Source organism: Colletotrichum orchidophilum, assembly GCF_001831195.1.
Source record: "Colletotrichum orchidophilum strain IMI 309357 chromosome Unknown Scaffold_12.1, whole genome shotgun sequence".
In the NCBI taxonomy this organism is placed as follows: Eukaryota; Fungi; Ascomycota; class Sordariomycetes; order Glomerellales; family Glomerellaceae; genus Colletotrichum; species Colletotrichum orchidophilum.
In genome coordinates, this window is record NW_019172968.1 from 441,324 (window position 1) to 461,121 (window position 19,798).

Sequence of the window (19,798 nt, forward strand, 5' to 3'; positions counted from 1 at the left end):
TCACTCAGCCGAGGGCGGTCTTTAACTTCTCCCAAGTGCTAGCGAACTTTGGTTAGTTGAAGTATACCGATTCATTACGTAGTTCATGCTACTCTAGATCCCCATAATTGAGATTTCTATATGCTGCAAAGTCCCATGCTCTCTTTCACATTTCGGGTCCTGGGAATCTCATGCATGCAGAGCCCCTTGAGCGCTAGTGTTGCTGATGCACTCAACGGAGGGTAGCCCACCGCATTCTTTAATTGTCAATGATTAGCCATGATTCTCATTGTCTACCCTCTTCGGCGTGGATTTTGAAGTCTTGCGGCTCCATGTTTGATGGCTGGGCCTTGGCTTGGCTGTAGTATTTGAATAATATTCATGTTGCCACCTATGTGAAACGCCGGCCCAGAGACCATAAGCTCGGTCTCCTATCCACCAGCCGATTGAAATCTTGGAGCCGAAATGCAAAAATGCTCATGTATGGCTGGATAACTATAAACAAGCGAGGTATCGAGCGAAAGACGTATATTACAGTAAGTGGCTTGGTTCAACTTAGAAAACGCCCCTTGCGGGATCGTGGACACATTTGCTGTATGGAGCCAGCTCACGGAACGGTCGTTCTGTGGTAAGCGGTATTCAGCGGCAGTATACCTGGTAGCGCCACATGTGGCGCTGCAACAATATTCAAAGTTGGAGGGAGATATTGAGACTGTACACTTCCGGAACGTCAAGCCGTAGGGTGGAGTCTTTTTGAATATTGTATCTGTAAACAGTACTACTAGGACATCATTAAGCTTCGTCACACAATATTTTGACCGTCGAGCCGATGACCCAGATGTGGATATGAGTAGCAATAACTCTAGATCACGGATGCTACCGCGCCGTTGGAACTAAAATCACAGAAGATGAAGCATAACCAAAATTAAAAAAATTTCAAAGAGTTCTACATGCTGCAGTACAACGTATTCAAAAAAGCATGTCTCGTCCACAAAGCGTGATTGCAGCAACGTTCTGAGCTTATATAGTAGATTCCGGCGGAAAATGGGGTGGTATGCGTGACGAATTTAGGGCTCGAACGTTTGTACACAAGATTCATACCTTATTATTGAGGGGGGAGGGGCAAGCGCAGAGTGAAGAGAAACGAATTGCACAGGGAAAGCTTGTCCGACGACACGTCCCTCTTTGTCAGTCTCTTGTCAGACTGCACGATGAAAGTCAACTTTAAGATCGGTTGTTTGTTTTGTCACATAAGCCTGTGCTCCCAGCCTTTCCAGATACTTCACCACAGCTGTATGGAGCCCTCAAGCGAAGGTGGGCATCTAGAAACACAACGGACAATCATGCCCAGCAAATCAAACGAGCCAAGAAGGTTGTTGTGCTGTGCCGTTGTGACTGACTCTTTCGCCTCACCAGGATCTACTGAGTATCCTGTGTCAAAGGACTGCCGATTGGGCCAGACGAGAGGATGAGAAGACTGAGTTTTGTAGTTTGTTGGGTTTCCCTCGTCTGTCGTCGAAACGGCTGAAACTATGATTTGAAGAACAGACGCCGAACCATTTCCACCCTTTAACCAGATTTTTGGCCGTGCATTGATGCATTTTTGCAACTATGAGAATGCTGTTGCGATGCGAGAGCGGAAGAAAGTCTGCGAGATTTTTCTTGGGAATCTTACTGTTTTTGTTTGCAGCAATGGTGCGTTTCCATGATAACGAGGAATGCATTCACTCCGTCATTGACTTTCAACCATATGCAAGGTACCAGTGAACTGTCTATTCAATGCGGACGGACTAGTCCACACACAACACTTGCCACGGAACTTTTCAATGCATCTAAAGAAGGCAATAGACTTCAGAATACTGTGCTGACCAAGTAAGCTCCGAGGTTGCTGAAGTCTGGCAGTCCCCTCCCGGACTGACTGAGGGGGATCTCCATGCTTTCCCCCACACGTTAACCCAGGCCCTACGATTGATGTCGACATTCATAGTTGAAGCCAAGAGATCTAAACCCACTTGTAAGGCTTAGCACTGTGGCAATGCTCAAACCTTGCAGAAACGTCGCAGGAGCAGCGCTGCCTTCCCTCGAGTCACATGAATGGAATCATTGGCATACACACGTAGATCAATCACTGTAGAGGAGAAGTTTGATTACATTGTCAAGAACTTTCGGAAAAGAAAAACACATGACACGTACACTTAATGGCCCTTCCAACGTTAGGAAGGGGGCTTCTTATAATTGATGTGATGCAATATACTGCCTCAGACTTACATCCCTTACCCTCCCTGATTGAAACATGGCGGATGCCTACATCGCACTTTTGGAACAGCTCTTATCTTTCTGGAAAAGGGAATTAGTAGGGAACGCTTTGTTCCTTCTGGCTCGTCTTGTATCAGTAAGCGGTGGGATGGCCTTATGCTCGTAGCATTGAACCGCCGCCTCGCATTCCCAACTGAGAAACTCCAGTCCCAATCGTTCGACTATGCGCCAGGCCTTACCCGGCCGGGCCCTGCATCGCTTACCCATCCGTAGCATCTGTGCGTTTCAGCACGGGACTTCTCGAACACCGCGGGTTGAAAAGAAGTGGTGCTCAAAGGGAGGGGGGGGGGGAGGAAGGGAAATAACGGGCTGTAGTGTTTAACACCGGGCAGCAAACTCTACAAACCCCACCACCGCAGTTTCAGAAACGTAAAGTCTAGTCTTTTTTGGGGGGACGCACAGCTCGGGTGCAGGCCCCGGTCGACTGCATAGTGGAAACAAAACCCCGAGAAGAGCTCAAAGAGGAAGAGGGAAATGCAAACTTGGTGCAAGTGTCTCGGATTCGTCTTCATTGCCGTGTTCGGTTGGCACCCTCGGGTTGTTGCGCAAGGGAACGAAACATCCCTCCCCCAATCAACCCATCAAGCCGTCGTTGTTGGTTCAATTCTCACATTATCATCAGTTTTCCGCAGAAGAGCACAGCGACGATTTGACATCAAATCAAGGCTATGAAATTTTTTTATATAATGTGTACACACAGTAGTAAAGAGTAAAAAAAAGATGTATTGGGTGTAAAAAAAGACTCGCAACCGCTCTCCGCAAAGGGAAGCAAAAACAGGACTATTCTTGCTTTCTCTTCCTCCCTTTCTTCCCAGATTTGAGTTCGCCGCGGTTTTGTGTGTCTCTGTGCTTATCGCTCAATAAAGAGGAATGTGCTTGTAAAATTTGAGACTTTGATTAAGAGGGAAAAACCACAATGTTGACGGACCAGGTGGAGAAGGAAAAACGGCTCAGAGCGTCTCTCTCACGTCAGCAGCAGAAGCTGAAACTTTCTCTCATTCTGAGAAAAGAGACCCCCTTCATGGCATGACCTCAGGCTGGAAGTCAGCACCGGGCATGGCGTTGGCGTAGCGCTTGGCCCAGCGAAGGGATCCGTTCTCCTCCCGCTTCGCAGCGGCCGCTCTGCCGCGCTTGCCACCCCGGCCCTTGCCACGCGCACGTCCGTTGCCGCCAGCGCCGTTGGCCTTTCCAGTGTTGGCCGTGTTGCCAGTGTTGCCAGCGGTCGCGTCCGCGGCGCCAGCGTTGGGGTCCGCGACGGCCGCGGGAGCAGCAGCGGGAGCAGCAGCGGGCGCGGCGGCGGTGTTGCCTCCGCCGTTCTGGCTAGGGCCGGTATTCTCGACAGGGAACTGCTTGACGGTGATCGGGGGCGCACCGAGGACCTTATTGGCGGCGTCGGTGGCGGCCAGCTGCTCGGCCGTGCCATCCTTCTGGTTAGCGGCGGCGGCGGCGGGGAAGTCGACAATGTCCTGCTGGACCTGCGACAGAACGCCCTTCAACTTGGCGCCGGTCTGGATGTTCTGGGGGGTGTTCTGGGTGGGAGTGACGTCGGTCTGCTGGACGGCGAAGCAGCCGCCAAAGGGACCGGCGACGGCGTTGTTACGGCAGCGGACGGTGCAGACGTTTCCGGTGGAGGCTACACGCGTTCAGATCAGTATGGGATTAAAGCTGCGAGAGAGCATGGCCGATTCAACTCACCTCCAATGCACTTCATGTCAGCAGGCATCTTGACAGTGACATTGAACTGCTGGAACTTTGCCTGGGAGAAACCGTTGGTGCCGGGAACGTTGTTGGTGACCTCGAGCGGAATCTGGCCGGAGCCGGCGAGGGAGTTGCTCGTCTGGTCCAGATCGCAGGAGAAGGGACCGGCGCCATCGGCATTGACCTGGTGAATGACGACTGTGACCTCGCCGCCCGCCTTGACCTGCGTGACCTGGTTCGCTGCCAGGGCGTTCTCCGTGCTCTCGCCAATGTCGATGTTGCCAGCAATCTCGGTGCGTCCGCACTCGTTGACAATGTTGGAGTTGATCTCGGCATCACGGATGATGGTAGCGTCCTGCTGGCAGGGGTTGATCGTCGTGCAGTTGCGGGCAATGTTTGGGTCGACTGGAAATTTTGGTCAGTATGCAACTTCGTGGTACAGCCTCGCCGCTCGTCCCTCCCTCGGCGCAAAAAAACATACCCAAGAACCCCACACTGGAAGGTGAGCCAGCGTCTCCCTGAGCAGCGAGAATGGCAGCGTGGCCGTGGGCCAATGCCAGGAAGGCCGAGCCAATTACAATATCCGTGAAAGAAAGCATCTTGTCTCGCAGAGACTAAGTAATGTGCCAGCACGATTAAAGGAACGAAGTGAAGGGAGAAGTGAAAAAGAAGGGAAAGAAAAACAGAAAAGCCCGATGAAGGAGCGTAGGCGCGGAAGGAGGATGATATGATGTGTGGGTAGAGAGGGGGGAAACCTAAAAACGAGACGAGGCCGTGGAAAGGTCGTCTTATACAAAGGCTCGCGGTCGAGGACCGAAACGACGCAAACACTGCCAAACGTCGAGCAGCCCATGATGTACGCTGATCTGCTCAGATCATCTGCAACACCTCTTGTCGCAAGGCTGTGGTGCTGGGCGGAGTCGCGACCTAACCCTGACCCCGACGTATCTTGGCAGATGGAGGGTATGGGACTGAAGGGGGCGGTGGTGGTGGTGGTGTTTGGTAGGGGGGCAAAGGGACGAGCCATGGAACCTTGGGGGGAGGGAGGACCTCACTCGAGGCTGAAGAGTAGATTGGCCATCAGCTTTGGCAGTAATAGCATGGTGCAGTTCGCGTTGGTTCAAGACCAGGTCAAGCAGCCGGTAGCGAGGCGGTTGGGGGGAGGCTTACGTGGGTGCAGATGTTGAGGTGAAGGTGGATTTGGAGGAGGGTTTTGGCTCAGGATCCCTGTCGGTCGACGGCGAGTCAACCACTGGTTTTCATAAACGGCGACTAGCCGTGTTTGGCAGGGCCGAGACAGATGGAAAGAAAAGGTCGGACGATTACGCGCTGGGGGGCGCTGTTCTGAAGAGGCGAGCGTGTTTCACAGAGCATTATGAGATTCCCTACTAAGCAAATTCTGACAAGGCGGGAGCGGACGTTGTTCCTGGTCGACGGAAGAGGAGGAGGAGGGCGGGCAGCCTGGCGAGAGTTGAAAGGTTGTCCATAGAACCTTGGACGCTTTGAGCAACTCTTTCGTCACGGCCCTGTTTTCTCCCGGGGGTCGGCGGTGTCCCATTCATCTGTTTCCCAGGATAGTCCCAACTCCTCCTTGGCCCAAACGGGGTCACAGACTCGAGGGGTGATACAGATGCCAAGCACAAGAGCACCAAAGCGCGCAGAAGACAGCCAGAAGCGGCGCCGCGGCGAAACGGGCGAGGGAAGCCGGCTCTCACGCGCTCTCCTCGCTCGCTCAGCGGGCTCTCTTTCTCTCTCCATCTCTCTGAATCTTGCCAGTCTCCCTCTTGTTTCCTCTGTCTGTCTCATTACCCCCTTCCCCTTCCCCTTTTCGTCCCATTCCTGAGTCCGTGACTTTGACAGGCGCAGCGTGGGCTCCTCCCGGGGCGGGTAGAAAGGCAAAGAACGTGGGAACTCGTCTGGTGTATTGCCCCCATTCTGAGACTCGTGCTCGGAGACCGGCTGAAGGAGGTCGCCATTGTAGCCCAAAAGGAGCCACGGACGCGCGAGCGGGACGGGTAATCCGTCAGATCCAACCCAGATCGTGGCGTACGCTAGTAGTTTGACAAGTCCGACGGACGAAGAAGATGGGGGGATTTTCAGCTGAGCCTCAATTTTTGCCCTCTTAATGACGATCAGAGCCACACGCTAGAATGAGCGCCTCGGGAGATCAGCTTCGACTCGACTTGCTTGGTATATAGCCAGGACCATTTAACCTCAGTACCTTAAGACAAGCGTGGAAAGCGCCGGAGCGAAGCACAGCTGCATCAAGGAAGAGAAGCCCTACCGATAGTGAACTCTGCTCTTGGACAGTCTGGGGAGAAATCTTCTTCGCCCCCGGCATCCCCGTATGTCACATAAGGTACAATTTAGCGGACGGGTACCTGAGCGCTTGCGAGCGTGTCTTGCATGGTAAGTGGGGGAAGAACATGGAAGACACATCTGCCCCGTGCTTCGGGGTGTCGGTGCTCAGGGTGCCGCACCGGCAGCAGCCAGCAGCTCGCTTTTCGTTCAGCGAGTCCAAGGCCAGACAGTCCAGAACTTTCTCCTTTTCTCACCGCCGCGTAAATTGCCGGCCGCTGACACCGCTATCCTAAAGAATTCTCCGCGAGGGAAAGGAGACGCGAGAGATCCACAAGATTGCTACAAGGAGTCATCCCATCCCTGCCGGCGCCCGGACTCTTCAGACCAGGATCTCCCCTTTCACGTTTCACCCCTGGCCCACATCGAGAGGCCAAGAGCAGGTGTCATTCGATCACCAGCAGCCTCAAGTGGGTGGGCTACACCAAGCGAGAGGGGAGGAGATTGGTCAGCTGTGGGAGAGGAGGATGGGGGGCGGGCAGAATCGAGAGAAGGGACGTTTCGAGACGAATCTGAAGCATCGACATCGGGCCATGAGAGAGTAAAAGGGGATAGCTCGGCATTTTACTTTTGGCCTACTCTTGTGTCGTCACTCGTCACTCGCGAGCAGGTCTGGCTTCTGATATCCACAACCTCTGGTCTCGCGACCGGGCCTCCATCTTCCGGGGGTGTTGGATAAATCATAATAATGGGATTTCAGATGGGAGATTAATCTCGCCTCGCGCTGGCCTCCGCAACCGTAAAAACTTAGTCTTGTGCTCTCAAGTAGCCAGTATTGCCTATAATACCTTTTTTTAACCTATGATGCCCGCCCCCTCTCTCTTGCTGGCTCCCTGTCAGGAATATCTCCTGTACGACCCGCCTGCAACGTTATGCGACTGGTCAATAGTTGACCGTGTTAACGGGTGTATCCTCCGCGGGGAGCGATGCATCAAACTCGCAGATTGACTTTTTTCGGTTACATGCTACAAGCCCCGATTATTTCTTGTCGCATCAACCACATCAGTGTTTGGCACTTTTTATTGCGAGACTCCCTTCTTTCTTGGCCTTCCATGCTTGGTCAGCGTCGGTATGAACCAACGGGCTCGCAATGTGCTTCCGGGCCTCCTCTTTGCGCTTATAATCTGACTTGAACCTTTTGTCTCGCTCATCAACGTATTTCTCAAAGTCGAGCTGGCCGGGCTGGGTGAAGCTAGTCATGAGTTGCGGTTCGCCCAAGGGCAGCTGGTGGCCTTTGTCGACCTGCCAGAGGTGGAACACTTTTCCGTATAGTTGAACGACTTGCTCCATCTCCCTGTTCTCTGCCGCTTCCCATGCCGAGTCGGGCAGCTTTACCTGCGGCATGATGAGCATACCCGATTTGACCTCGTACACATGGCTGTGCCAGAGCTTGCGCTCCTCCGACTCCAGAGTCTCGTACAGCTTGGGGGTGATCATGTACTCGATGCCTATGATGCGCGCATTCGTTTCCGGACTATCGTAGAGGATGCATTGGCGGATGTCTTCGTTCAAGTGTCCGCAGTAGTGGTTTGCCTCGACTACGCGAGTTGGGTCAGAGGCGTATGCGTGGAAGGCATTGAGATGAGCGCATACATTTCTCAACGGTGCAAAGTCCTATGTCCATGTCAGAGATTGTCGTCATTGGGTTGTGAAAAGAAGGCGACAGCTTACCTGCACCACTGAAGCACCGGCTTGGAGCAGTTGGTTCTTGGTGCTGAGGGGATCTCCGGCACTTGTGTCCGGCTTGGTGGCCATTCTGTTCAACAAGCGAGATTGCAGTGATACTTAAAGTAGACACCTGCTGAATTCTTTTCACGGCTTGATTACCCAGTCTCGAAGTTGAATGGTATCTGCTCTCTTCCAGTAGTTGACAATGTCTCGTGTTTTCCTTCACCATTGCCCCGAGGGTAGAGGATTTCGCACAATTTGGCAGAACATAAAGATGCTCTTGTGACGTCATGGATGCGTTTCCGTGTGCTTTCTGTGCGCAATTTCATCATCATTGCGGCATCGAGAAATGGGATGGATACACCAACTGCATACGGGGAAGAGGGAGATCTGCGAATGCGGGCAGCTCTGCACGGGCAGCGGCGGGCAGCGGAGAATTGTCTCCCGACCGTCCTCGGCGAACCATGTGCGGCAAAGACGGCCGCCCCCACTTTCCCGGGGCGGTTCTTCCCGCCGACCCAGCCGGGCACCGATCGGTCGGCGCCGAGGAGGGGCGGAGCTGGTCGGCTGGTCGAGCTGAATAATGCCTTCTCGGATTCGCGTCGGGGATCGACCGTTCCGACGCAAGTCGCGGTCAATCCTCTCCACCAAAAGTTTGAAACGGAAACTGGCCTGACTGGACTGAGGAATAGTACGAGGGAACCATGTAAGCGCTGGTTTGCGCAATCACCGTTTCGAAAGGCCAGAGATTGTATCAAGATAATGTGGTCGTTTCAACTTGAACTCTGTAGACTGTGTTCTTTTCCCCTTTTATTATTAGTTCAATCAAGTCAATTGCGATTTGAGACGTGGCATGGAAGACATTCCCGGTAGTCACGGCTTATTCAATTTGAATTGGCATTCTTGAGACAGTAGTTTGACGCAATTGGATATTTACAATGGCCGTCACTCGTTCAATTGCAAGCTGGTTTCATGGTACCGCCTTGCAAACATCCCCATTCCTGCTTTACTGGCAGGCTGTCCCTGAAAACTTGGTTCGTGAAGCCTGCAACTTTGCACCAAGCCAGGCTGTACGCAGATACTGCAGCCTCAGCTGCGAAGTTGCCTGATCCTCAGGGCGGGGTGCAGCCATGGCGAGATAGTCCAAGGTGACAATGACGGTGGCAATAAACCTCATCTTGAACGGGTTTCAAAAACCTGTGATGACAGCTCTATCAGGAAACACTCACCAACCCAAAGTGAACTATGCTTTGGAGATCATGGTGTAAGTCAGATCATATGACTCAACACTGACTGTACCTATAAAAGTCGAATCGGTACCCTGGTATAGAGGACTTGAAACCAATTTGAAGATTTTTTTATGTCGGTGTTGACTGGAGTGAGGCCCGAACCATCAATGGCTCTGGAGACGAAAGCTCTTCCTCCCTTCATACATGAATGCTTTGCTATCTTTCAACTGTCAGCGAAGATAGTTGCCTCGATGACTCATACGCGAGCTTCCCAATTGACTTTGGAAGATCCTCAGGTCCACTGGCTGGGCATGTTTGCTCACGTGTGAATCCTTTGGAAGCAATCATCTCCACAAACAGTAGGGCTCTCAATGTGCCGGAAGGATTCTCTGAGTAGCTGCTCAAAGGGGTTACATCATCAATCCTAGGTCGTCAAGTGCTCTCTCTTGCGAACCGTCCGTTTTTAAGGTGGGCATGGCATCGGTACTGAACTCAATCGGGGACTCCTTGCCGTGTACTGGTTCAAACTTTGGAAGCCTACACAAGTTCCGCTTACTCATGCTGCCCCTTGAGCAGTCAAAATTCTCCCAGCAACTTTATAGAAGGATTCAGTTGAAGAACTCTTGATTATTTGCCAAAGTCTTGGGAGCCTTTGGCCCTGGTCTTGCACCAAGTTAATAATACTCGAGTCGTTTATTATGGCTGGAACTATGGAGGTTAGCAAAGGGATGACAACTGGGATCACAGTTCCCCCCATCGACAGTCAAAGGATCAGACTGGATGGAATCCCAAAATGAGGGATTTGTAGAGTAACACTGATGGATCTAGCTGGTTCTCAGATCCTTTTCAGAGCTTTCTGTGATCTTTTTCAATTCTAGATTAAAAAGATCAATTTTTAAATAATAATTATCCCTCTTATCTGCTTGACTGGCTCCCGCAGTGGAGTACTTTCTGTATCAATATATGCGATGAATCAGCATATAGAATAGCTCATAGGAATCGGCACCTAAACTGTGGTCTGTCTTCTGTCTGAATGACGGCATTCAGAAGGCTGTGTCTGATGTGCCCTTATATATACCCTCGCCTGACTCGCGTAGTATCCGCGCCCTGTCTCATAGCTGTATCAGCCCCTTTTGTGACAATATATGAGGATGATCAGAGGTATATTAGAATGCAACTCGAAATGCTGAGAATTATTTAGTCGGGCCTCATGTTTCAAGCAATCAGAGTCTAATAAGCATTTATTACCTTCAGGAAGTGTCCCTCAGAGGCAGCGAGAATACCTGATGTGCCTATGGCATACGATTTTGTTCAATGCCTGAAGCATGACATCAGCCCACTAAATCTTGTCGTACTTGAACTAGACGGTGGAGTTTAGCAACTAATCCCACACCATAGTTGTTGTCTCAATTTAGGCCGTTTCTGGTCACCAGCATAGATGAGCGATAAAAGACTTGTCGTCCACTGCCAACTACGAGACCCCCACGCGGTTCAACGCCTAAAATCCTGCGAAATTTCTAATCATCTCTTTGGCCTTTGACCGGTTTGCTACAGAAGCAGATTTTCTGCCGCCAACGTGAAAGCTTTTCAAAATCCAGCCCCCTCACGACTTGCCGACCCACCACGGCTTCGCGGAGGTTCTCTTGAAAGGTCTTTTATCGATGAGGAACTTCCCATCGTTCGTTTGGAACAGAAAATACATCCTTGCTGATCATATGGGTAAATGCCGGCCCCTAGTGTTTACCAATTCGGGCGTCACTGGTGTCTTTCACCTTTGTGAATGAAGGGTTGGCCCACGAAGTGCGCTAAAGTGGCAAGCAGCCTATCTACCGACTAGGCTATTCGCCCAACCTGGGGTTGTTCGCCAAAAGGTATGTGACTACGAGTACAGGTCCCTAACTTGTAGCTTGGTTGCACTTAAGCAGTACGGGACGGGAGATGAGCGCGTCCAGCCCGTAGCAACATGCATGACACGCTCACCATAGCTATCCGCGTCGACCTATTTATGACCTGTGGCCCGCGCCCCTAGGCCCTCTTTATTTAAGATATCCTGCTGATAAGAACCCCTTCTTCACAGAACAAAAAGAAACCACATCAGAGAGTTCAGCTCGGGAGTCTATAGCATGGGCATCGGAAATCATTCCGACCATCCGCAGCCACTCAGCATATCAGGGTTGTCAGCCCCCTCGTGCCCTGAGAAATGTCTCGCAAACCCCTCATCTGCGCCCCGGTGCCATCCGTCTATGACATGTTCAATTCACGCCCTTTTTCCTTATCCTGCGGAGGTCTCCACCCCGCAGATAAACCACGACGACACCACAAACGTGAGACGTCAGTCGCTCTCCAGCAGAGTCATATCCAACGACTCAAGCTCTGCCTCTAGGTCTCCCAGGAGGTCTCGCACCCCCCACCTCTCTGGACTCGTCCGACTACAGAGGGTGTGTCAATCAATTCCATAGCTGAAAGGAAAATAACCGTTGGCAGCCGGATGAAGTGAGTCGCCACCCAATCTCGCGCGGCCTTTTGCAGACGCGACAAGGGTAGGCTTACTCAACTGCAGGTGGCCGCAAGAGACTGGACATCTGATCCAAACACTTCCCCGGTCCTTCCCAACACGGCCATGTCCCAGAAATCAACAAGCTTCGCTTGTGACCGTTGCAGGGCAGGGAAGCGAAAAGTAGGTCCTGAATCCCGCGCGAGAACTGACCCCAAGTATTTGCTCCATTCTAAACCCCACGGCATGGCAACTTTCCTCGGCTTCCTTGCTAGTCTCTAGTCCTTTCGTGAACCTCCGCGACTAACGAGCTTATCCCGTCGGCAGTGCGATGCTGCCCGTCCTGCATGCTCCTTATGCAGCAGGCAGAGCAGGGAATGTGTATACACTGAGCAACGGCCCCGAAAGTGTGTCATCCAGTTCTAGTCACCTCAACTAGAAGTAATGCTAAGTACAGCCGAATGTGTCGCTAACGTAATCATCCAGACGGAAATACTGGGATGAGGACTACGTCAGAGCCCTTGAAGCCCAAGTCCAGTCGCTGCTCTTGGCTCTGGAGAAGCAAAGCGTCGACAATGAACCGTCCCCATCATTGTCTCTCAGTGGCCGTGCATCTCAGTCCGCAGAGCCGGACGCGACCCTCCGAGAGAGTCTCGATGGAGGTGAGGCCGATGGAGGTGACGCCACTGAAGGCCTCGCAGTCAGTGACAACGACGAAAACACCAAGGACATCATCTGTATAGAAGACCATGGGGGTAGTGCAAGCAGAGACTCAGGGACGCAGGAGAGGTCCCAGATGGCAATGGAAGAGCTGTGCGTTATGCTATGGAGGACGAATGTCGGTGACGGGGTGACCATCATCGACGACCCTGCTACTGGGTCTCACTACTCCGTCGACCCCGTACGGCCGGCAGTGCCCTTGGCCAATCAAGTCATCCCTCCGGAACAGGTCCTCGTCTACTGCCGACAAAAGGGCCTGATATACGAGATGGCTGATCTCTTTTTGGAGAATATCAACCAGGAACACCAGTTTACGCCACATACGACAACCGACTTTCTGCACAGCTACCCTTACCAAACCCCAGATGAAGCCTTCCTGCACAGCGCCATCATCGCCACCGGTACAACCTTTACACGAAGACCCGATGCTACCCTAATAGGAGACGCATTTGCGCATTTTGCGGAAAGCCTCATCTTCACGTGCTGCAGGCAGAATCCGACACTAAAGGTCATCCAGGGCCTGTCCATGATGTCCTGGCGCTCGCTGGCCATGGGGAGAGACCACTTTGGCTGGATGTTCATCTCCATGGCCGCCGGCATGTGCGTACATCTCAGACTGCACGTCTTGGCGCTGGACGAGTGCGAAGCCAGGCAGCTGGAGGCCACGGAGCAGGAGATTCGCACTTTCTGGATGTTTTACATCATTGACAGGACAGCCATCTCGATTCTTGGGCGGAATTGCGCGTTACCGTGGCGAAGAGTCAACGTGCCAGACTTTGAAATGACCTTTGAGAGCTCAAAAGCAAGTTTGGGTCAGGTATCCTTTGCATGGCAGTGCAAGCTGTGGTATCTACACGACCAGCACATGGACCAGGTGTAAGTACCATCTCCTCCGTTTTATTTCCCAGCATTCCCTGGACGGACAACCCACGAGTAACCTCGATCTCTCAGCTTTTCAACAAACTTTGAATCTCTACCTATATCACAACAAGTTCGCATCCTCGTGGCAAGCCAGGACGCACTCAGTGCATTCTTCCGCTCCCGTGACGACAGGCTCCATCTGTCAGGCGACTCGACCCCGAAACCAGTCATCCAATTCCACCTGGCCTACCAGATCTCGATCCTCATCACCATGCCTCCTTTCCTCCGCATCTTTGCCGCGATCTCTCAAACCTCGACAGCAGCCGAGCCCGGGAACAGCAGCAAGAGGCAAAACGCCGAGTTCATGCTCCTCGTCCTCCGCTCCCTCACCGCCGCAGCAACAGCAACCTCCCGCCTCGTCCGGACCTACCGCCGCGCCCACGGCTTCGACATGTCCCCGAACCCCGTCATCATCCACCACCTCCTCAGCGCCGCCATCGTCCACCTCATGAACGCCACGAGCTGGACACCCGCGCTACGGCACCAGAGCACCTACTGGCTTCGACAGTGCCTCGAGCTCCTGCGCGAGCTGCAGCTCTCCTGGCCCGTACGCGCCGCCAAGAGCATCAAGATCATTCGCGTGCTGGCGCAGCGGTGGGGCGTTACGAGGGCGCTGCCTATCGAGTTCAGCTATCAGATCGAGCAGACGGCGGCGGCGGCGGCAGCGCCTGATGCCGAGAGGGATTTCAGCGCGAATATTACGCAGAGTAGAGACATGGGCGAGGCGGACTTGGGTGGTGCGAATCAGGTGCAGTTTGAGTACGAGTGGGATGGGTACGGCGCTGCTGCGGCGGATGCGCCTCCTGTGGACTTTGGCACTTTGGACATGGACTCTTTTGCGTCTCTGGGGACTCTCGACGTGTCTGGGTTGAGCGGCGCGCGGACGAATGCCATGGGCACTATTGACTTTCTGCAGGCCTTTCAGGGGCTGACGGAGTGCGAAGATTTTAGTTGGCTTTCAAGTAATCACGGCTTATGAATGGATGGGAAGATTGAGGAATGCGTTTGGCGTAAGGGACAACGTTCACGACCAGAGGTTAGATTATCATTCACCTAAGCGTACCTCTCGTTTTCATTGCCTTCATCGAGTCTTCACGATTGCCCATGAAGTTGCCATCAGCCAGCAACAACAATTAAAGCCCATGACTTTTGGGTGGAATGCAATTTCCCATTATCAAGTTTGATTGCTAGAAAATAAGACAAGAATCGCAATTATAAAATAGCTATTTATAGAACAAGCACTGCCTCTTCCTCCTTCGGCTCCCTGGCCGCATCACTATCCGCCCTGACCAAGATCTTAATCTCTTTATCTACGTTGAGCCTGAGAAGATCCGGTCTGCTGTAGTGACCGGTGCAATCGGCAAACATCTTGGTCCTGTGGATGGCGTCAAAGTCCAAGTCGCCGTAAATAATGGTCTCCGTGTTCTCGTCAACGGGCTCCGACAGCCTCCGGCCGTCCGGGCCGAAGATGGCAGAGGTTCCGCCGCCGGGTGTCGACATGATGGCGCCGCCGGAGCTGCTGTGCGCCGCGATCCCCTTTTCGGAGATGAGCGCTGTGCTGTGAAGAACAAAGGCATTGGACTCGATGGCGTACGTGCGGGAGAGGTTCTGACAGCCTAGCAAAGTTCTTTGTGAGTCTCTCGGGAAACTTTTGGAATAATGGGCATGATGTAGACATACCTTCCGCGCTCATTGACCACATGTCCGGGCCACCGCCGGAATGAGGGGTGACGCTGGGCCACGCCGAGATATGGATCTCCTCCTTTTGCGCAATCGTATTATACTTCAACAGCGGCTGGATATGCTCCCAGCATGCCAGAGAACCGACGCGCGCAAAGGGCAGCTCGGCCACGCTCTTCAGGCAGTGGCCCGACGCGTCGCCGAAAATGGTCCTCTCCATGTGCGTGGGCTTCATCTTGCGGCGGTGCACCTTGATCTCGCCGTCCTGGCCAATGAGGGCCTGAGCAATAAAGAGCGAGTGGTTGTCATTCTCTGAAAACCCGAGCGAGACGGCAATGTTGTTGTCCTTTGCGCAGGCCTGGATGGTGGCCATCTCGGGCGAGTCAAGCTGCAGCGAGTTCTTGATGTACTTAACATTGAGGTCAAAGTCGATGAGGCGGGTCCAGATCCACACCGGGTAGCCGGGGATCCAGCACTCCGGGAAGGCGATGAGCTGGGCGCCATGGGAGGCGGCCTCGGTGATGAGCTGGCATGTCTTTGTGACGGCCGCGGGGAGGTCGATCCAGGCGGGCTCGGCCTGGGTGACGGCTACCTTGACGATGCGGTTTGTGTTTGTCATTGTTGCTGTTGCTGTTGCTGTCGCTGTTGCTTCGGGGAGGGAGTTGGTTCTTCGTATGGCAAGGTTGGAGAGCAAAGGTATGCGAGGAGGCGACACAACTGCAGGTGAGAGGTAAATAGGATTGACGGGCTCCTCTGACCTCGGACGACCTTTCAAAGACCCTTTTTTTTTTATATCTCTTTGATGCGCTGCTTGCTGCCTAGATGTGGGACTCGCGCGGCATTTGATCAAATGTAATGGCACCAGACAGGGTGTGTGACCTGATGAAGATAGCGCCAAGATATGTCTCCCAACAAAGTTCGTACTTTTCCATGCAACTTAAGCCCAACGATAAGGGACATACGGGCTTAGAGTTTTGCTAATTGCATAGTCTCTTGAAAGCAAGGAGATCGTTTCACCCAGCGACGGTCAAAGGGGGTATGGTGGATTCCGCTAAAGCCTCTCTGTTGGCGCCGCGGCAGTGAGCCGGGAGCGGAATCCAGACCTCCGCAGTGATACTCCGTCAGCAATATCCAGGAGCACACGACTCAGTAGGGATGACTGCAGTGCATTATTATAGTTCTAATCATCTAAGATATCACAGCTATCAGGACTGAAGCAGAAATTCACGAAACGAACTACGAAGGAGTAAAAGCGACAAGTTTGGTTCGGTGCTCATATCAGAGGCCGGAATCTTTTTATGGATGCGAGGGAATCCATATCCCGACGGCCCCCTCATCGTCCCCGCGCAACATGATCCAACCAACATTATATTCAGCTCAAATCCACTTTAACGCGTCGCTTCAGTCCCCTATCATTCCGGGATTTGACTGAACACATGCAACCATTCGAACCAACTCAATAAGCGCCGCCTTCCCAGGGCCGATCATGTCGAGTCCCTTGAGACCCTTCGGAATGCAACTCAAGCCAATCACAATACCCAATCCACTTCTTCTCCGTTATCTCGCGTAAGTCGAACCCATCCTGGCCGGCGTCGACGGAATATCCGTTGACGCTCAAATAGCTTCCGAACTTCTTCCCTTCCACCCACCCCTGCTTCCTCGGTCTCCACACCTTTGTCACGCTCTTCTCACCCGCCGCCGCCCCGTCTTTGCCGCGGGCCGCCTCCTCCTCCCCCTTCTCCACACCGGAGCCGGCACCGGCATCGGCATCGGCACCGGCTTTCACGGTCGTTAGGTCCACGTTTGCCACCTCGCCCTCCCCCATGACGATGAAACATCGCATGCCACAGGTCTTGCAAAAGAGAAAGTGCAAATCCTTCTCATAGACGGTGTAGTCGCCAAGGTCATTGTACGGATCGAGAGGTTTCAGAAGGAGAAAGTCGTCCGGAGCTGAGGCGAGGCGCATGTGGAGAAATCCGGCCTTGTGGCAGGTGGTGCAGTTGCATCTGTAAAAGTCCTGATGGGATCGCGGCGCTTCGTCCTTTGGGGCCCGCGGCGGAGGTAGAGTGTGAGGGAATGAGAGGAAGACGATGTACTGCGTCTGACCGCAGTGACATGAGCCTCGGTAGGGTCGTCTAATAGGCTTATCCATGATGAAGAGGGCCTCGAAGTGGCAATCTTTTCAAGCTTCCTGGTCCTTGGTTTAGCTATCAAAGATGTTATGGGACATGGCCGTGGAGGGTGAGAGTCGTTTTCGTTTGAATGCGCCACGAGGTGGAGCGGGGAAGTCCCAGGCACGCCCTTGGAGTAACATGGACACATTCGCCTGATTGGCGCGCTCTCATTCATCCCTGGCACCAAACCGGACACATCCGGACGCGTCCGCGGGTGTTGCGCCAGCACAAAGATTGTTTCGCTAGCTGATACAAGAGCGATTGATAGGAGTGGTCAATGCATCCAACGCAAAATAGTAACTAATAAGTTGATGATCAGAACGATCAGCTATTCTCGGCCTTTCCTTTGATTCATTCTCAGCTTCTGTGATTCGGTCTTCTGAACTAAGTTGGAGTACATTTGACAATGTCGAAACATCAAACCAGCATCTCCAGCTTCGGCAGTCTGTCGCGCAGCCAGTCCCTCGGAAATTCACCACGGGATCGGCCCATGTCGATTCGTAAATGTCGCGGTGTCTCCGTCAGGCCCCAACGTCGCCAAATGAACGGCTTGAATCGATCCCAACGACGCCTCATCAGTCCCATCATACCCAGTCATGCTGGTAGCACAGTAGCCAGGACAACAAATATTAAATTTCCACATTTTTTCGTCCCTGTATCTAGAAGCAAAGGTCATCGCAGCGTGATTGAGTGCAGCCTTGCTGGAACCGTACTCGATAAAGTCTCTCTCAAGTTCCTGGCCCGGATCCGTCCTAACCGCAAGACTCCCAAGCCCAGAACTGACAAAAACAACGCGCCTGACCTTGGTAGACTCGCAAAGAAGAGGAATAAAGGCGTCTGTGACGGCGATCGTGCCAAAGACGTTGGTGTCGTAGACCGTCGTGAGCTTTTGCCGGATCGAGTCTTCGGGCTTGCCCGAGAGGATACCGGCGTTGTTAATCAGAACGTCAAGGTGGCCAAATTTGGAGCGGATTATGTCGAGGGCTGATTTTATGCTGTCGTCGGAGGTGATGTCGAGTACGAGGGGCTCTACATTCAAGCCGGCCTCCTGCAGCTCTGAAGCTGCCTTTTCAATCGCTTCTTTTCGTCGTCCTGTCATGAAGACATGGTAGTCTGGATGTTCAGACGCAAGTCTCTTGGCAATCTCATAGCCGATCCCCTGGTTCGCTCCAGTCACCAGAGCTACTGTAGGGCTTGCAGACTCCTTTGACATGTTGATCTCCGCCTGCGTTTCTGTGTGTTCAAGATAATTACTGAATATTGATGCGGTTCACTTGCGCAGACGTAGTTTCCATGGTATGAAACCGTGATGACAAGAGAATCGTCTAATTTATTTAAAAACATGGGTCACGCAGTTCCATATGAGCGCAGAAGGTTTTCTGTTTGTGCCTCGTGACTTTCGCGCCCAGAATGTATGACGACTGGTCAACCGCACCAACTCGAATCACTCCCGAGCGCCCCGAAACTTTCCTTTCGGGGAGGTCATGAACGACAGCTAAAACGAGAGTCAGACCAGCCTGCTAACAAAGCTTTTCTGAAAGAGTTAGGATACGAAAAGCCTACATACAGATTCTTACTTCATGCCGAAACAATGCTTCGTCTAATGTCGATGCAACGAAGATCTCATACATCCCGCCCGGCGAGAATTTCCGTCCCAACTTGACCATCTTGCCACGGCCTATATCCGGATTCCGAAAGTTCTGGGAGCAGAGAATGTTTCTTGTAATCTGAAACTGGGACCACGGGTTCTCGGGCTTAACGCTGAAAGCGTATGTAACTCGAAATATCACAGAGTTGATAACAAGAAAGCTTCGTTACGGCAGAGAAGACACATGAGGGGCTGGCGGTTGTTTAGATGAACTAGGATGTGGTTTCTATTCAAAGTTTGGCTTGGCAGCTAGCAACCCGTCCACTGCACTCTGAAACCTTGATTAGCGAGTGCGGAAACGCAAATGATAAAACAGGGATAGTTAAGATAAATAAATGGACGACATTGGTTGGTCTATTAGATATCTGTATGATGCGGAGAAAGAAGCGAAGTAAAGCATCGAGTTAACTACTCTACCTAAATACCTAAGCTAGACAGCTATCTAGCATGTAGTATCTCAATTTACAAAAGGGAAGCAAAAACACTTACTGCAAGGTCAAAAGATAAAAGGAATGGGCCCTAACCAGGATTCGAACCTGGGACCTCTCCCAGAACTGTCTTGAAGACCCTAAGGGAGAATCATACCGCTAGACCATCAGGGCTGATTATTAAGCGAGGTTCTTCAATGTGTTTCACAATCAAGCCACTATGACGCTTTCTAGATGTGGAGGGAAATGATTACCAGTTTTGCCAATATTTCACGTACCTAACTAATTCTTCAAGGTTTCATGTTGTCTACTGCATCCCGAGGAGTATTTGAAGTATAGAAGGCGTTGTTTAGTAGAAAATTACTTTACGCACCAGCCAGCTAGGTGGCTTTATATACGTATGATGAAGATCTCATTCAATCACAACTGTTTCAACCACTTTGGATGGATACTCGAAGAAAATTACTCATATACTAAGTGGAGAC

At 52.3% G+C, this 19,798-nt stretch overlaps 7 protein-coding genes across 7 annotated transcripts; 2 read left to right on the forward strand and 5 right to left on the reverse strand.

The window, feature by feature from the left end:
• Positions 1-3,314: 3,314 nt before the first annotated feature.
• CORC01_02261 (uncharacterized protein) lies at positions 3,315-4,592 on the reverse strand (the record flags this gene model as incomplete). The annotated part of the gene is made up of 3 exons (XM_022613912.1): positions 3,315-3,928; positions 3,991-4,398; positions 4,475-4,592. The coding sequence occupies 3 exons, from the start codon at positions 4,590-4,592 to the stop codon at positions 3,315-3,317; spliced, it is 1,140 nt and encodes a 379-aa protein (XP_022479706.1).
• A 919-nt stretch (positions 4,593-5,511) lies between these two features.
• Positions 5,512-5,997, reverse strand: CORC01_02262 (uncharacterized protein; the record flags this gene model as incomplete). The annotated part of the gene is made up of 1 exon (XM_022613913.1): positions 5,512-5,997. A coding segment is annotated over one exon (486 nt), but the record flags the coding sequence as incomplete, so codon positions are not given.
• A 553-nt stretch (positions 5,998-6,550) lies between these two features.
• Positions 6,551-7,030, forward strand: CORC01_02263 (uncharacterized protein; the record flags this gene model as incomplete). Its single annotated transcript, XM_022613914.1, has 1 exon — positions 6,551-7,030. A coding segment is annotated over one exon (480 nt), but the record flags the coding sequence as incomplete, so codon positions are not given.
• A 323-nt stretch (positions 7,031-7,353) lies between these two features.
• Positions 7,354-8,106, reverse strand: CORC01_02264 (uncharacterized protein; the record flags this gene model as incomplete). Its single annotated transcript, XM_022613915.1, has 2 exons — positions 7,354-7,965; positions 8,023-8,106. The coding sequence occupies 2 exons, from the start codon at positions 8,104-8,106 to the stop codon at positions 7,354-7,356; spliced, it is 696 nt and encodes a 231-aa protein (XP_022479709.1).
• A 3,630-nt stretch (positions 8,107-11,736) lies between these two features.
• Positions 11,737-14,362, forward strand: CORC01_02265 (fungal specific transcription factor domain-containing protein; the record flags this gene model as incomplete). Its single annotated transcript, XM_022613916.1, has 3 exons — positions 11,737-11,741; positions 12,229-13,338; positions 13,414-14,362. 3 exons carry the CDS (start codon positions 11,737-11,739, stop codon positions 14,360-14,362), a joined length of 2,064 nt encoding a protein of 687 aa, XP_022479710.1.
• A 248-nt stretch (positions 14,363-14,610) lies between these two features.
• On the reverse strand, positions 14,611-15,682 carry CORC01_02266 (uncharacterized protein; the record flags this gene model as incomplete). The annotated part of the gene is made up of 2 exons (XM_022613917.1): positions 14,611-14,999; positions 15,064-15,682. The coding sequence occupies 2 exons, from the start codon at positions 15,680-15,682 to the stop codon at positions 14,611-14,613; spliced, it is 1,008 nt and encodes a 335-aa protein (XP_022479711.1).
• An 837-nt stretch (positions 15,683-16,519) lies between these two features.
• On the reverse strand, positions 16,520-18,450 carry CORC01_02267 (uncharacterized protein; the record flags this gene model as incomplete). The annotated part of the gene is made up of 2 exons (XM_022613918.1): positions 16,520-17,164; positions 18,022-18,450. The coding sequence occupies 2 exons, from the start codon at positions 18,448-18,450 to the stop codon at positions 16,520-16,522; spliced, it is 1,074 nt and encodes a 357-aa protein (XP_022479712.1).
• Between the last annotated feature and the right edge of the window lie 1,348 nt (positions 18,451-19,798).